The following is a 17,381-nucleotide window of genomic DNA, read 5'->3' as shown; positions in this document are numbered from 1 at the left end:
TGTAGGCTACATTTTCCTCTCTATGGGTGTTGGTGTTATTGCCACTGTTGTTTCTATTGTTTCCTCTATTGTAGTTGTTTGGGTGGTTGTTGGTGTGGTAGTTATATTGGTCCCTTCTAGATTGCCTGTTTCTGTTATAGCTATTGTGTTGGTAACTGTTTGCAAAACTTCCTCTTTCATTGGGACTTGCACTCTGGTGTAGTCTATGTGGTCTATTATTGTAATTATTGTTGTTTTGTTTGTAGCTGTTTGGGTTGTGGAAACTAGTGTAACTTCTGTATCTGTAATTGTTATTGTAGTTTATAGGAGCTTTGCATTGGTTTTTTACGTGACCTTTTCTCCCACAATTGAAACAAGTCTTGGTGTTGGACCATTTGAATTTGTCATTGTTGTTATTGTTGAATGTTGTTGCTGTGGCTACTAGTTGGTGTAGGTCTCTTTTGTCAATCGTGTGTCCAGGGTGACTGTCTTTAAATAGATTTAGATTCGTTATCAGTTCAGTCTCTGTCTTGATCTTCTTTTCCTTAAGGAAAGTAAATACTAAGTCTGTCACGTTGTTGAGGACATTGTCAATGAGTAGCATGTCTAGGATTTGTGTCGGGTCTTTGATGTCACATTTTGCTAGCTCTAACCATTTTATCATGTTAGTCCTCATGTCGAATATTATCCTGTTGAAATCCCCATCTTTTTTCAATTTAGTGTCCCTGAACAGCTTACGATAAAAGTCTGAATTTTTTCCAAAGTGTTCTAATAATCTAGTCTTTACTGCTGCATAGTCTTTCTTTTGGTCTACAGTTAAAGTGGAAATGATGTTGAGGGGTTCTCCGGACAAATTTGCTAGTAGGTGTTTGGCCATGTCCTCATTGTTAAGACTATAGGTTGAGGCTATATGCTCAAATTGGACTAAATAGTTTTCAAGTGTTTCATCTTTAGAATTGTATTTGTGGAATTTGGAGATGAATGGCTTTGTTGTAGACTGTTGGGTATTAATGTTGGAATTTGTTTTGGCAGCTTCTAGTTCTAGTTCTTTTTGTCTAGTTTCTAGTTCTTTTAATGTTTTCTGATGAGCTCTTTCAGCAGCTCTTTCTTCCCTATCTTTATCCTCCCTTTCTTTCTTTTCTATTCTATCTTTTTCTTCCCTTTCTTTCTTTTCAGCCTTTTCTAATTCTTTTTTGATAAATTCCTTTTTCTCATCCCCTTCTAGTTCCATGACTTTCACTAGCTCTAAAATTTTGTCATAGGAAGACATGTTTAATGCTTTGTGTAGTTAATTAAGTGAGAAGGAAAAATGTACTGTGTTATACTTGTCAATACAGTGTGTGTCAATTATTTAACATGTGTATATTACACAATAATATAAAAAATTCAATCAATGGTTACAATGTAATGAAAGAATGTAGTGATAATTGTCCAATGTATAGATCTAGATCAAAATTTACTCAGTTGCTCAATTATAAACTATTCAAATTCAATATTCACAAATATCAATATATGTTATACATGTGTGCTGTTGTGCCAAAGTAAAATAGTAAAAAAATGTAAATTAGTAGAAGAAACAAGAAAAAAATATATATACAGTATAAGTAAAAAGGACAAACACAGAAACAATATAGAGAACAACACAGTCTGCTTTTAAAGAAATTAATAAAAAGTAGAAATGTGACAGGAGAAATACAGATATATGGATACAGGACTTTTAAACAAACAACAATATAGATACAGATTAAATACACTGACAGAAATACAAACAAGACTCAACAGCTAGATAAATAATTTCCCACTATATTCTATGACCTCCGTACCAACAAGGAGAGCCTCAAACGCATTGGGCCTTATAGAGGTTAAAGAACAAATAGGATAGACCCTAATAGATCCTATTGTTATGATAGTTCATACAATAGTCCCTCTCCAGCCACCCTTAAAAGAACACTTAGAAAAATGACATTAAATTATGGCTCCAAAAATGCCAAGAGTTATCAATTACTAACTCTACTAACAATCAAATTTAATTACTGCTGTATCAAAGCAAAATCCATGTACTTTATAATCATATGCATGTATTTAATTTGTTAATAGTGACTTACAGACTCTTTTCTTGTTGACTCGTGTAGTTTAATCCTCAAATAGCTTGGGTGGTTGACTAATAATCCATGTATAGGTAATCCAATTTAAGAATGATAATCCGTGTATAGGTAATCCAATTTAAGAATAATAATCCGTGTATAGGTAATCCAATTTAAGAATAATAATCCTTGTATACTATAAGTAATCCAATTTAAGAATACACGTTACTATGAGCATTAAAGTGGTAGAAGAATAATAATCCAGTTCAATGCCATAAGATGGCTCAAATTTATAGTTGATACAAGTTCTGTCTAGTACTTCAAAGTAATCCACGATGATGAATAGTGGCGAGCACTAGTGATGAAGCGGTGTATCTGTCATTAGTGTCATCAAGCGATGTCTTGAATGGTATGGCTCTTTCTTTCAGACGACATCTGTAGCTCTAGATAGGGATCGAGTCGACTTCTGTTTTCGGTTTCACACCGTACAGGTGTCAAAGGTAGATCTAGGAACAGGGTTGGCGTTGAATGGATCTCAGGATGCAGGTGTTACTTGAATGGATCTTGTGGGCAGGCTGGATTTCGTACTTGTTTAGCTAGCCGCCATCTTGAGAAAAAAGTACCGGTCTAACGTGTAGTCTTGCGCTGTTTACTATAGAGGCGATTGAGATCCTTTTAAGACTCCTCTACTGGTCACCAAAGGCCAAATGTCACCTATGTTGTAGGTCCATACTGTTAGTTAACAGCCATACTGGCCACCAAATGTCGCTACCTGGTTTTGGCTGTAGGCGTAGCGGCGTGGGTGCGTCCGTGTGTAGTAGGTACCTCTTCTGGTACGGCTATGATACTCCTCTTAACGATGTACTATATTAGACGCACTAGATTTGCAAGTGCGCAACATTACTAATATACTAAAGTCTCCAATGACAACATTTTGAATTACTGATGAACACACTGGTAGCAGACTTAACGTTTATTATTTATAGGATAAATTACAGAAAATACTGGCGACTTCAGCCGTCACAAAATATACACCAATAAATACTGGCTGTCCATGCCATGTGGAATAAGTAATCACATCAATGAAATGTTCAAAATATAATATCCAAAGAAAACTCTCAAGTTAACATTAAATCAAATTCATTAAGGTACATATTACAGACAGAGAAAATCGTACATCCACTCTCTGCTGGAGTTCTTCACTAACTAACTTTGACCCTTATTTCAGAGTCCTTTAACTTATTCACATAACCTCGTGTTTGCCCGCACGGAATGTTACAATAGGTGACTGAGTGTCACTTCATGTCACAGAGGTTCTAAAACTGGACTGTGACAATATATTTAATAATAATATAATTCAAATAACCTTAGAATGTATTACCTAAAATATATTTAAAAAATAAAATAATATTTGTTTTTGCGCCACGCTGTTTCACTCCCTCACTACGACTCTGTTAGTTGTTCGAAAGCTATTTACCACCGTCGCCGTTTCATAAAATGGCTCGGACATAAGTCTGTTCACCTTACACGGGGGGAAAGAGAGGATGTAGTCTCACCCGTTAAGGTCCTTGTGTAGAAATATAGATAAGGAACGAAAACTCGCCTTGACTGGATCAATTTAATAAAATGAGTTATCCACCATGAATTATTTTTTTGTTGTTTTAACTTTACCTTAGAGACAATGACATGTGTTTATTAGATGATTCCAACAAAGAAATAACTCTATGGAGATATCCTTTCTGTTTGTACATTGAGTCTACACGTACGAGAGAGAGAGTGAGAGAGAGAGTGAGAGAGAGAGAGTCAGAGAGAGAGAGAGAGTCAGAGAGAGAGAGTCAGAGAGAGAGAGTGAGAGAGTGAGAGTCAGAGAGAGAGAGTCAGAGAGAGAGAGAGAATGAGAGAGAGAGAGTCAGAGAGAGAGAGAGAGTCAGAGAGAGAGAGTCAGAGAGAGAGTGAGAGAGAGAGAGTCAGAGAGAGAGAGTCAGAGAGAGAGAGAGAGAGAGTCAGAGAGAGAGAGAGAGAGAATGAGAGAGAGAGAGTCAGAGAGAGAGAGTCAGAGAGAGAGAGAGAATGAGAGAGAGAGAGTCAGAGAGAGAGAGAGAGAATGAGAGAGAGAGAGTCAGAGAGAGAGAGAGAGAGTCAGAGAGAGAGAGTCAGAGAGAGAGAGAGAGAGAATGAGAGAGAGAGAGAGAGTCAGAGAGAGAGTCAGAGAGAGAGAGAGAGAATGAGAGAGAGAGAGTCAGAGAGAGAGAGAGAGAGTCAGAGAGAGAGAGAGAGAATGAGAGAGAGAGAGTCAGAGAGAGAGAGAGAGAGTCAGAGAGAGAGAGAGAGAGAGTCAGAGAGAGAGTCAGAGAGAGAGAGTCAGAGAGAGAGAGAGAGAGAGTCAGAGAGAGAGTCAGAGAGAGAGAGAGAGAGAGAGAGAGAGAGAATGAGAGAGAGAGAGAGAGTCAGAGAGAGAGTCAGAGAGAGAGAGTCAGAGAGAGAGAGAGAGAGAGTGAGAGAGAGAGTCAGAGAGAGAGAGAGAGTCAGAGAGAGAGTCAGAGAGAGAGAGAGAGAGAGAGTATCGTGTTGTTGTTTTTTTGGTTTGATGGTCAATAGGGAGTCAAAATAATTTCTCAAACTTTGTGTAACATTGCCATTCAGTAATGTCTTTTTAAAAAATAACATTTGGGTGGGAAGCCAATGTGATTCCTTTCATTAAACCCAAACATGTCAGCAGGGTTAAGGCCAATTCTAAGTCCGCTTCACTTCTGATCATATGTACCTTCATAGAAAGAAGTTTTGATAGAACCATACTCATATGGATATAGGTCGAGGTCAGAAAATAGGTCAGAGTCATGAGATGACCGTTGTTAGAGTATTTTGAAGAAGAGGTGATGAGTGGTCAAATTAAAAAAAAACTTTTGTTGTGGCTGTTTCTTTTTTCTATTATTACTTATTTCAAACTTAGAAGAATAATTTAAAAATATAGAGTTTTGTTTATGGTTTATAAGGAGACCACGTGATCAGTTTTTCTCCAGGACGTTTTTCTGTCAACATCGGCATTTTTTTACCATTCAAAATCTTATTTAACCTATTTTTAAAGACTTTTTTTTCTGTCTAAAGATAGACTAGAACTATTGTGAAAAAAATAGATCTAGATTAAACTGTTACGACTCTGTAACAGGCTATCTGTAAACTCAACCAAATCAAGAACTTAAAAACATGACCTAATCATGAGTGATTTTGACCGCACGCAGAGCGTTGGCTAATGTCGCATGTGTCACATGTGTCAGCTGGACACAGGGGCGGACTGGGTGTCAAAATCGGCCCGGGCATTTCTATAAAATTCGGCCCACAAATTCTATATCATGTGATGGGCATCCATTTCTAGGTGTATCGGTCCTTAAAAATCATTGTTAAGTTTGATAATGTATCGATATGCATTCATACAGTGAACTCTATATCTTAATAAGCAATATATCGTCTATCTATCTATCTTATGTAGGCCCTAAAAAGATGAAGCCTACTAGTAGCACTGTCTACATTCTACATTTTATTTTCGGAAAATGTGTTAGATTAACTGAGTATTACACTGTAATGTCTGTGAAAGATTTTTTTTTTAAACACGACGCTCAGAGGGCCTTTTATATAAATCACAATAATAACATAATAAGAATATTATAAAACCTTTTACTACTTGATATATGCCATAGTGATCAGGCCATTTCGGTGGCCCTACCGGCCCATTTGGGTACCGGCCCACCGGGCATTTGCCCAAATGCCCATATAGCCAGTTCGCCCCTGGCTGGACACACAGAGTTACCCCTACCGGTGTCATCAATACTATTGCAACAATATTTATCTTACGTTCGCCTTTCTGTATTTCTACTCTCTGCACCGCATCATATGATTATGCGCTGTTTCCAAGGACGCGATCTGTAAACGTCATTGCTTTTTGTGTTTTTGGCTTCAATGGCGCGTTCTCTGTTGTAGGCTGTATGTTAGGTCATTTGTTTTTCTTAGGTCTTTTGTTTTTTGTTAGGTCATTTGTTTTTCTTAGGTCTTTTGTTTTTTGCTAGGTCTTTTGTTTTAGTTAGGTCTTTTGTTTTTGTTCGGTCTTTTGTTTTTGTTAGGTTTTTTTTTTATTTTGTTAGGTTTTTGTTAATTCTTTTGTTTTTGTCAAGTCTTTCGTTTTTGTTAGGTCTTTTGTTTTCGATAGGTCTTTTGTTTTTGTTAATTCTTTGGTTTTTGTTAGGTCTTTTGTTTTTGTTAGTTTTTTTTTGTTTGTTATGTCTTTTATTTTTGTTAGGTCTTTTGTTTTTGTTAGGTCTTTTGTTTTTGTTAGGTCTTTGTTTTTGGATTAGGGTCCGTCTTTTGTTTTTGTTAGGTCTTCTGATTTTGTTAGGTTTTTTGTTTTTGTTAATTCTTTGGTTTTTGTTAGGTCTTTTGTTTTTGTTAATTCTTTTGTTTTTGTTAGGTTTTTTGATTTTGTTAGGTCTTTTGTTTTTGTTAGGTTTTTTGATTTTGTTTGGTCTTTTGTTTTTGTTAGGTTTTTTTGATTTTGTTAGGTCTTTTGTTTTTGTTAGGTTTTTTGATTTTGTTAGGTCTTTTGTCCTTGTTAGGTCTTTTGTTTTTGTTAGGTCTTTTGTCTTTGTTAGGTATTTTGTCTTTGTTAGGTCTTTTGTTTTTTTTAGGTCTTTTGTCTTTGTTATGTCTTTTGTTTTTGTTAGGTCTTTTGTTTTTTTGTTAGGTCTTTTGTCTTTGTTATGTCTTTTGTTTTTGTTACGTCCTTTGTCTTTGTTAGGTCTTTTGTTTTTGTTAGGACCTTTTTTTATTATATCTTTTGTTTTTGTTAATTCTTTTGTTTTTGTTAGGTCTTTTGTTTTGTTAGGTCTTGGATAGAATTTCAATGAAAGGTCTGTTTATGTCTTCTCATCGCTTTCTTTGTCTACTTCAGCTCCTTCTTCCTGGTTCTGTTCCCTGAAGGAAGTTTTTGGCGAGCACTGGGGACCATTGCGGCGCCTAAACAATCCTGAAATTTAAAATATCAATCTTCACCAGGATTTGAACAAGGGATCCTACGGTTTGGAAGCCAAGTGCTTTACCACTCAGCCACCGCGCTTCCTTGTTACGTTAATGGTAGTTGTTAAATTGTTGTTTGCTTCCTTCAGTCGTAGAACGACTATGGTTCATCTTAAACACTTTTTACGTGGCTGTGGAGCCCTATTTTGGAGAGACACTCCCGTCCACAAATATCGCAGGTTAAGGTGGCTTTTGCTTCTGTGGTAGAGGAGCTGGCCATTTTTCGCATTGTACGTTTTTCTTCCAGAGCTGAGACCCATGTTTTTTCGCTGTCCATAGCTTTCTTGGTCACTGTCTCTCTCCGCCTGGTGCGGTCTAGAGCTTCACAATGGTCAGTGATTCACTGATTTGAGGTCCCGTTTTATTACATCTATGTAACGGAGGTGGGAAGGGGGGGGGGCGACCAGTTTTTCTTGAGCCAGTTGCGAGTTGTCCGTAGAGAATGACTTTCGGGATGCGATTGACCTCCATTCGGCGAACATGTTCAAGCCACCGCAAGCGGCGTTGTCTAAGGACTGTAAAGATGCTTGGAATACCTGATCACGCAAGGATCTCAGTTTTGCACTCTATCATTCCATGTGATTTTCAAGATCCTTCGGAGACATCACAAATTGGATGAACTTAGTTTTCTCTTTTGCTTTGCGTAGGTGGTCCATGATTCACTGCTATACAATAGTGTACTCATAACGCATGCCTTGTAGACTTCCATTTTGGTCACTGTAGTGAGCTTCTGGTTTTCCCAAAATCTTGATCTGAGTCTAGCGAAGGTCGAGGCAGCCTTCCCTATGCATTTTTTTTATCTCCTCTTCTAGAGACAGGTCATCTTGAATTGTGGATCCCAGATAGCAGAATTCATTTACAGCATCCACCTAGTAATCGTCTATGATGTTAAATACTGAACGTACAAGCTCATTGGCATCACTTGTTTGACTTAACTAACGCACTAAGTGGATAGATTGTCAGGGGTGCCCGGGCAGACGAGCCAATGTAAAAACAGTACTCCGACCAATATTAAAATTTTTGTTTTTAACTCTTTCTCTCCTAACTGACGATACCAACGTTGATTCCACTAGAACAGCGGTTCTCAACCTTTTAAGCTCGGCGACCCCTTTTTACACCCCCCCCCCACTCTGCCGCGACCCCCCCCCCTGACAAACACATACAGCAATAGAAGAGTAGGCAATAACAATCCATATTTTCGATGGTCTTAAGGGACCCCTGGCAAATGGTCAATCGACCCCCAAGGGGGTCGCGACCCACAGGTTGAGAACCCCTGCACTAGAATGTGGTAAATAATTACGGAGAGAAAGAGTTAAATCTGAAATCTACTTTTGTCAAACAGTTTGTAAAATTTTATTTCAAATGTGTATGTGTGTGCCTCTTGTTTATTTATTGTGTTTTTGTATGGTATCCAACGAATGCGCGGTGGTTAAGTGCCTGGTTTCCCAACTGGGGTCCCGGTTCGAATCCTGGTAAAGACTGGGATTTATCATTTCGGGATCTTTGGCACCTCAGAGTCTACCCTACTTCAATGAGTAAATGACATTAGCTGGAGGAAAAGTAAAGGCGGTTGTTCGTTGTGCTGGCCACGTGACATCCTGGTTAACCGTCGCCCGTGGAAACAGATAAGCGTTATATCCTCTGCGGCCTGCCCTATAGATTTATAGATTTAATATGCATGTATATATATATATATATAGTTCGTCCATCGTGGTTCGATGATGACCACTTTGTCATTCAGGGGGCTGAGGGCTTTGCACTGGGGTATGCATGACTGAATGCATGAAGCGTAGGACGTAATCATCTTCTTTTTTGAAGTAACGTCTGTATTATATAAGATCTCTAGGTCTAAAAGGAGAACTCTACCTTCTCTCGTATCAACATGGAGCGATGCCGTTAGCGCGAAAATGTCATGACCTCACGTTATGTCTCTGTTAGATTGTAAGACATGTCGTCTGCTCATTTGGTGCATTCTCTTTTCATTTACTTGCCTCAATCCTGTTTACATTACAGTAACTCTGGCCGTGCTTGACAATCTAGTATACAAGCAACACGATGTATTTTTCCTGAGTTCTTTAAATCTATCGGGATCTACGTATATATATTGTTATAACCCTATTCGCGACGCAAAAGGGTTAACTGTGTGTGATCAGCTGACATATGTGACACAGGCCAGTAATACAGTTTAGCGTGCTATATTGAAAGGCAAGGGACAGTACTTGCATGAACTTTGCACATGAATAGCGCCCGTGTTATGGTCATCTGATCATAAGCCTGCGCAGACCAGACACACAGTGTGTTGGAAAGCGGCAGTTCAAGACCGGAGAGCGTTGAGACCGGGACTGTTAGTCGGCCATGAAGTCGGTCCTGGTGCAGTCCTCCAGTGAAACGTACGAGTCTAGGAAGAGATAGTAGAGTTTATGAGTTTAGTACAGTGATATACAGTCTAACGTTGTAGCAGTTGATTGTGTTGCCAATTGTGTCGTATTGGCTGTTTTATTTGACCATTATTAAAGTACCAGATTATAGGGAGCCTTGTTGTCAAGTTATTGATGTGTTGTGTTGTGTTTAGCAGTGTTTACAGAAGGCCTGAGTAGGAGAGAATCATAATATATATAGCTCCTTCTTCGTGGTCGAAGATGAGCACATTTCCCATTTCCTATGAACTCAAGGATGGCTGTAAAGTCCAATCCTCGCTTTAAAAAGCCGGCCGAATGGGGGATCTACGTATGATTGTAACAAAAAAAGTTTTATACAAGAAGAAATGAAAAGTACCGTTGGGTTTTGAATATTTTTTTAATTCAACATCACAAGTAAAACAAAATGTAAAAAATATAGTTTGAATGTACAGGTTGTCAAACACACTGATATCCAAGTTCGTCAATGGAACAGTGATGATCGCATCAAAAAATACTAGATCTAGCATTCATTTTTCTGTGGACATTAGAAGATAAAACAAAATAAGAGATCGATGATTTCATGTAGGCTGTAGGTAACTGTCATTAACGACATTCAGAAGACATTTAGATTTTTAAAGATATTTAGGAGACATTCAGAAGACATTTTGATTTTTAAAAGCTATTTAGGAGACATTCAGAACACATTTTGATTTTTAAAAGCTATTTAGGAGACATTCAGGAGACATTTAGATTTCAGGAGACATTTAGGAGACATTCAGAAGACATTTTGATTTTTAAAAGCTATTTAGGAGACATTCAGAAAACATTTTGATTTTTAAAAGCTATTTAAGAGACATTCAGGAGACATTTAGATTTCAGGAGACATTTAGGAGACATTCAGAAGAAGCCTATTGAGTAAATTAAAGAGCGTTAACAATCAAACAATTAGTAAAAAAGAGAGAGAGAGAGAGAAAGAGAAAGAAAGAGAGAAAGAGAAAGAAAGAGAGAAAGAGAAAAAGTAAGAGAGAAACAGAGAAAAAAGTAAGAAAGAAAGAGAGAAAGAGAAAAAAGTTAGAAAGAAAGAGAGAAAGAGAAAAAAGTAAGAAAAAAAGAGAGAAAAAGTAAGAAAGAAAGAAAGAAAGAGAAAAAGTAAGAAAGAGAGGAAGAGAAAAAAGTAAGAAGGAAAGAGAGAAAAAGTAAGAAAGAAAGAGAGAAAGAGAGAAAAAGTAAGAAAGAAAGAGAGAAAGAGAGAAAAAGTAAGAAAGAAAGAGAGAAAGAGAAAAAAGTAAGAAAGAAAGAGAGAAAAAGTAAGAAAGAAAGAGAGAAAGAGAGAAAAAGTAGGAAAGAAAGAAAAAAGTAAGAAAGAGAGAACGAGAAAAAAGTATAAAGAGAGAGAGAGAGAACGAGAAAGAAAGAAAGAGAGAAAAAGTAAGAAAGAAATAGAGAAAAAGTAAGAAAGAAATAGAGAAAGAGAAAAAAGTAAGAAAGAAAGAGAGAAAGAGAAAAAAGTAAGAAAGAAAGAGAGAAAAAGTAAGAAAGATATAGAGAAAGAGAAAAAAGTAAGTAGGAAAGAGAGAAAAAGTAAGAAAGAAAGAGAGAAAGAGAAAAAAGTAAGAAAGAAAGAGAGAAAGAGAAAAAAGTAAGAAAGAAAGAGAGAAAAAGTAAGAAAGAAAGAGAGAAAAAGTAGGAAAGAAAGAAAAAAGTAAGAAAGAGAGAACGAGAAAAAAGTATAAAGAGAGAGAGAGAACGAGAAAGAAAGAATGAAAGAAAGAAAGAGAAAAACGAAAGAAAGAGAGAGAAAGAGATAAATCGAGAGTAAGAAAAAGATAGAGGTAACGAGAAAGAGAGGGGGTTCTAAATAAAACTTCAATCTGCAGGAATTTAAGGGAAAACGTATTCTAGAGAGACTAGTTTAACTTCTGATTGCATTAAAGGTCAACTCTACCTACGTCATTAAGTAGCTCCATTCGTTTTTGGTCAGTTAGTGTGGGCAGTGAGCTTCATCCGATTTATCCCCACAGTCATCATCTCCATCGCACCAGAACTCGTGTGGAATACATCTGTTGTTGGCGCATTTGAATTGATGGTTGCCGCTACAGTCAGTGGCTGAGAGCAACAACAAGAACGGATTAGAACTTTATTCTGCTGGAAATGTAGTAGACCGATTTATTTTCTGTTGTTTTTTTATATAGTTTTTTTTCCTAAATACCTCAGAATTCTATTATTTGAATATTTTACACGGATGGCTCATCCCATAAAGCCACCACAAATGGAGGAGCTGGAATACTTATCGAATGGCCAGATGGAGGAAAACTAGAAAAATCCTTTGCAACTGGAGAGCTCTCTGACAGTCACAGAGCAGAAAGGGAAGCACTAGCACTAGCTGCTACCATGCTAGCAAATCATCCAAGTTCCCCTCACAGTCAGATTGTCTTTCTAACAGACGCAAAAACAACCCTCCAAAGCCTGCAAAACTCTGATTCCCCTTATATTAAAAACCTCAGAACAGCACTCACAAAGCTCAACCACAACAGCAAAAAAACTGTTATTCAATGGATACCAGCTCACATACAACTAGCAGGAAATGAGAAGGCTGACACACTCGCCAAGAGTGGGAGAACAAACTCACAAGTAAACTCTGCACTCTATCCAGAAGAAATGAAGAAATTAATTGTAGATAAAATAAATGAGAAATGGACGAGCTCCCATCCAAATCACAAGAAAGATGATGCTTACTATAAGCTATCCCGACAAGACCAACGTCTAATCTTTCGACTCAGGACCGGACACAACAGAATGCGACAACACATGTTCCGGAAGCTCAAAATTGGAACCAGTGAAATCTGCCCATGTGGAGTATCACCAGAGAATGCCGACCACGTCCTCCAAAACTGCTCTCTCTACCAAGAGGCCCGTATGAGACATTGGCCCCAAATCACCCCAATAGAAAGAAAACTATATGGAGAGCTCCCTGATTTGGAAACCACTGCGCAGTTCATCTCGTGTATTGGTCTAGTCATATGAACACTCCAACATAACAATGAGAACGATGAAGAAGAAGAATGAAAATAGTTCATGCATTTCATTTAGTAAAGAAATGGCCAAAGGGGGCAATCCTTCTCGGTCCCTCCCGCCAGCTTCTTGCTATCTCAGTCCAGATCAACGGCCCCATTTCATTGGTCAGTTCCTTTCACCTGCCAGAACCATCTCAGTTTCCCTGACATCTTTATTTTTTACAACCCATATATCTTTTTATCTTATCTTATCTTATCTTATATGATACAGGAGTTACTTCAAAAAAGAAGATTACGTCCTACGCGTCATGCATTCAGTCATGCATGCTAACCAATGACCTAAATTCTGCCAAGTCTCTGGTTTTCCTGGCTAGCTCAGGCAACCCATTCCATGCTCTAATAGCACTAGGGAAGAAAGAGTATTGGTACAAATTTGTCCAAGCATATGGAACGGGGAATGTGCCTTTATCTTTGTGTCTTTCAGAGTATTTTATTAAATTTTGTTTTTGAATTTGAAGATTATGGTTCAGTGTTTTATGTATAGTTGTTACTTTACTTTTGAGTCTTCTGTCCTGAAGGCTTTCTAAATTTAGTGATTTTACTAAAGGTGTTACTCTAGTCAAATGTGAATATTCGTTTGTTATGAATCTAACTGCTCTATTTTGTGTCTGTTCCAGTTTCTTGATGTTTTCTTGAGTTGAGGGGTCCCAAACGGAGGATGCATATTCTATTATTGGCCTAACCAAGGTTAAATAACATTTTAGTTTTATGTTCTTAACAAGTTTGTATGTCTGTACGGTAAAAAGTTTTTACACACTATTTCTCCCACACCCAATCTCGAATAAAATCTCTCTTCTCCCCCCCCCCCTCCCCCATTTTCCAAACTCTTTCCATCTGGTCCACACAGGTGATAGGATCATAGAGTATTCCTAAAAGCATGAAATAGCCTTTAACAAAACAATTGGGTAAAAATATTTCTGATCGCACAGATTTATTGTTGTTAGTCGTGATCATTGATGCCCAGGATACGGCCCGCGGGCCAGATCCGGCACGTGAAGTGGTTTCATCCGGCCCGCCGAAATGTCGGCACAAAGTGTAGAAAATCCGCACCTTACGTTAGGGCCCTCATTTTTTCACCAATTGATTGGTACCATGATTTTTAACATCCCAATGAGATGACTGATCCTAACTAATTGATACAACTACACTTTGTATAAGCTTTGTGGTTTACAAAAATATGTTGTTTTATTACTTAGTCTTGTATTTTGCTTGTTTTTCCTATGCCACTAGTAGGCCACTACCTTCCCGTTAGTCCGCTGTAAGGTAAGGAAGGGAGGTTATTCTTAATGAGTTAGAGTTACGGAAGATAGTCAACAAGGAGGCGACGCGAAGCAAGGTTGGTTTGCGCAGTGCTGCAACTCCCAGTGGTGAGATTACGTCTTCCTTGTTCTCATTTTTACGTTGGAGTGTTCAGATGACTAGACCAATATATGAGATGGACTGTTGGAGTGTTCAGATAACTAGACCAATATAGGAGGTGGACTGTTGGAGTGTTCAGATAACTAGATCAATATAGGAGATGGACTGTTGAAGCGTACAGATGACTAGATCAATATAGGAGATGGACTGTTGGAGCGTACAGATAACTAGATCAATATATGAGATGAACTGTTGGAGCGTACAGATAACTAGATCAATATATGAGATGAACTGTTGGAGTGTTCAGATGACTAGACCAATATAGGAGATGGACTGTTGAAGCGTTCAGATGACTAGACCAATAGATGAGATGAACTGTTGGGGCGTTCAGATGACTAGACCAATATATGAGATGAACTGCGCAATAGTTTCCGAATTAGGCAGCTCTCCATATAGTTTTCTTTCTGTTGGTGTGTTTTGGGGCCAGTGTCTTTTAGTGACGGCATGGACTTGTATATCACCAAATCAACATGAAGCCTAAGTCTATATAATGACAAGAACATCTGATCTAATGATTAACGGTGATCAATTTATTAGTGTAACTTAACATTTAGAAGGAAGAGAAATTTTTAGCAAAGTCAGGTAACATTTGAAACTACTTTAGAATATTTACTTGTATTATAATAAACAAAATGTGAATCAATTTTTTTTTCTTATCCAGTCAAGGACAATAACACAGAGCAAGATGATAAAACACTTGGTTTTCAAACCATGGGGTCGAACGCTCGAATCTCTGTGAAGAATGCGATTTCTAGCTTCTGGAATTTCTTGAGGGACTTTGAGTCTATCCAGCTACCTATCAATGGTTGGGAAAGTAAAGGAGAATGGTGTTGTGTTGGCCTCATGACACCCTAGTTAACTTGGTGTCATAATAAAGGGAATTTTAGCTTTACATCATATGCCCCACGGGCCCCCAGGTCTGAAAGGGGAATTTTACATTTTCATTTTAATATAACACCATTATGATATCTAAATGTATCATATCAATACTAAAATTATGTGCACACTATTGTCCACTCTAGCGGCCTATCAATTCTAATATCATGTTTTTGTTAGTTTTTTTTTTTAGTTTGTAAAACTTACGACATCCAACTTCGTCTGAATTATCGCCACAGTCGTCTTCTGTGTCACACACATAAGCATTCTTTAGACAGACTCCATTTCTGCAAGTGAATTGTCCAGGAGCACAGGTGGAAGCTAGACAAACAAAAGCAACATGGTCTAGATCTCATGTCAGAACATACGTAGTGTCCTTTCTTCTTATAACTTAGCCTGCTAGTTATAATTATATATAGACGTAATACGATGTTTCATCATTATAGTTTTACTATATTTGGTGCATGAAAATCTGTAATATGCTCAGTACATGTAGGTAGTAATGTTCTTCTTAAATGTGGTTTGTGGGAGCTCAAAGGGAGCGCATTCCAAAATTCGGTTTGTGCACTGAATAAGCCATCAAACACTGAAGTGTACATGAAATGAGTTAAAATTGAAATACAGTTTATGAGTTAACTATTTGTTGATTTTAGGAAAAAATTTAAAATGGCAATTTAAAATATATAAACATAGAAAAAAAATCCCTTTTCTATTTGTTTTTTTCCAGACGACACCCAACTATCATCGATCGTAAAGTAGCTTCGTAATTATACAATTGAACTGACTAGATCTAGTTCCACTCACCTGCTCGCTTTTTAAGACTCAGAGAATTGGCCACCACAACTGCTACAACAAAAAGAACAAGGGCAGACAATTTGAGAGACATCGTTGCTATGAATAGAACGTCTTAGAGTAATGAGAATCGGCGGTTAGGTTAAAATGTATTGTAAAAGATATGTGAACTTTGAAATCATTTTATATATAACATTTATTGTAAGCCTTGGTACGAGGACAGAGTCTCAAGGTTACACATTTTGTTCAGTGGTCATTTTTTATTTTTAAATATAGAAGCGAGATAGGAGAGGGCTCAATATAAAGCAGGGGTTCTCAACGTGTGGGTCGCGACCCCCTTGGGGGGTCGATTGACGTTTTGCCAGGGGTCGCCTAAGACCATTGAAATAAATTGATTGTTTTTTCCATTCTTCTATTGCTGGGACTGTGTGTGTATGTGGGGGGGGGGGGGTCGCGGCAGAGTTGGGGATTGTAAAAATGGGTCGCCGAGCTTAAAAGGTTGAGAACCGCTGATATAAAGGATTGCGAGGGGCGGGAAAGGAGCTCAGTAAATACTTAAAAGTGATTTTAACTTGTTTTATTTGTTTATTTGAATAAAAATATGAAAAATGGGGGTGTGGTGGATGAGGGTTAAAGCCCTTGCCTTCCGAAACGAGAGGTCCTGGGTTCAAATCCCAGTGAAAACTGGAATTTTTTGCTTCGGGATTTTATGGGGCCCCTGAGTGCACCCAAGTTTAATGGGTACCTTTTGATAGCTGGGAAAAGTAAAGGCGGTTGGTCGTTGTGTTGGTCACAGGACAGTCTAGTTAACAGCGGGACACAGAAACAGATGACCTTTACATCATTTATCATATAGATTGCAATGTCTGAAAGGGATACTTTACATTTTTTAATAATAAAAAATATTTACCCCATATAGCTACGTAGTCGCTGTGGCTGAGTGGCAAGGCGCTTTGCTTTCAAACTGAGGGGTTCCGTGTTCGAATCCTGGTGAAGACGACTTTTACATCATCTGCAATATAGATCTGAAACTTCTTTTTCTTTTATATAGCTACAGAAAATGTGTATCAAATGAACTTTGGGACCCTGTGATGTTTCATCGACCTAGAGGCTCGGAGTTGCTGTCTGATTTGGGTATGATCACATGGTGTCTCTGTATCACAATAATGTATTTTCAGGGTATTCTTTTATCACAACAATGTATTTCTGTATTTTCTTTTCAAAAGTATGATTTAAAAAAATCATTTTAGTACGGAATTTGTGTAACAAGGCCTTGGGTGCCAATTATGACCTGAGCATCTTGGGATTACTTGGGAATGGATACGAGCCTTTGGTAATGAAATGTAAAAATTAAAATTACATCTGCTTGGATCCCTCCCAGACAAAACAGTCGTTCAGATAGGCCAATGAGGGCACGTTTCGTTGGCCTAGAGTTCGAATCGTCTTCGACCCTTAGGATAATCACAAAGATAATGGTGACAATGATAACTAATTTTAATAAATACAGACCATGACGACGTGGCGACTAAAATTAAGACGCGAATATTGAAATATTTTGTTTTTAAGTGAAAATATTTTTTTTCCGGGCTTTTTTTTTTAAATATTAATTTTGTTTGTTGTCTCCACTGTTTGGTCAATCACGAACAGAGTTGTCTTATCTTTCAAGGCTTTTTGTATGGGGTGACCTCAACACG

General features: G+C 37.8%; 1 protein-coding gene across 2 annotated transcripts; it reads right to left on the bottom strand.

Moving 5' to 3' along the window:
- Window positions 1–9,904: 9,904 nt before the first annotated feature.
- LOC106061588 (very low-density lipoprotein receptor-like) lies at window positions 9,905–15,860 on the bottom strand. 2 transcript variants are annotated; one of them, XM_056028141.1, is made up of 4 exons: window positions 15,700–15,860; window positions 15,103–15,216; window positions 11,472–11,632; window positions 9,905–10,061 (listed from the first exon to the last, which is right to left on the bottom strand). In XM_056028141.1, exons 1-3 carry the CDS (start codon window positions 15,779–15,781, stop codon window positions 11,508–11,510), a joined length of 321 nt encoding a protein of 106 aa, XP_055884116.1. In that variant the 5' UTR covers window positions 15,782–15,860; the 3' UTR covers window positions 9,905–10,061; window positions 11,472–11,507. The 2 variants fall into 2 exon arrangements, with proteins under 2 accessions (XP_055884116.1, XP_055884115.1); XM_056028140.1 differs by having other exon boundaries at window positions 11,476–11,632.
- Between the last annotated feature and the right edge of the window lie 1,521 nt (window positions 15,861–17,381).

Source organism: Biomphalaria glabrata, chromosome 4, assembly GCF_947242115.1.
Source record: "Biomphalaria glabrata chromosome 4, xgBioGlab47.1, whole genome shotgun sequence".
NCBI classification, from domain to species: Eukaryota; Metazoa; Mollusca; class Gastropoda; family Planorbidae; genus Biomphalaria; species Biomphalaria glabrata.
This window is presented reverse-complemented; position numbering and strand designations above follow the sequence as displayed.

Bases quoted from the DNA above. Each gene is read 5' to 3' on its own strand.
- LOC106061588 (XM_056028141.1), bottom strand. From the start codon at position 15,781: ATGTCTCTCAAATTGTCTGCCCTTGTTCTTTTTGTTGTAGCAGTTGTG. The intron at 15,217-15,699 runs GTGAGTGGAACT...TTGTTTGTCTAG, and splicing joins GAGTCTTAAAAAGCGAGCAG to CTTCCACCTGTGCTCCTGGA. The intron at 11,633-15,102 runs GTAAGTTTTACA...TGTTGCTCTCAG, and splicing joins TTCAGACGAAGTTGGATGTC to CCACTGACTGTAGCGGCAAC.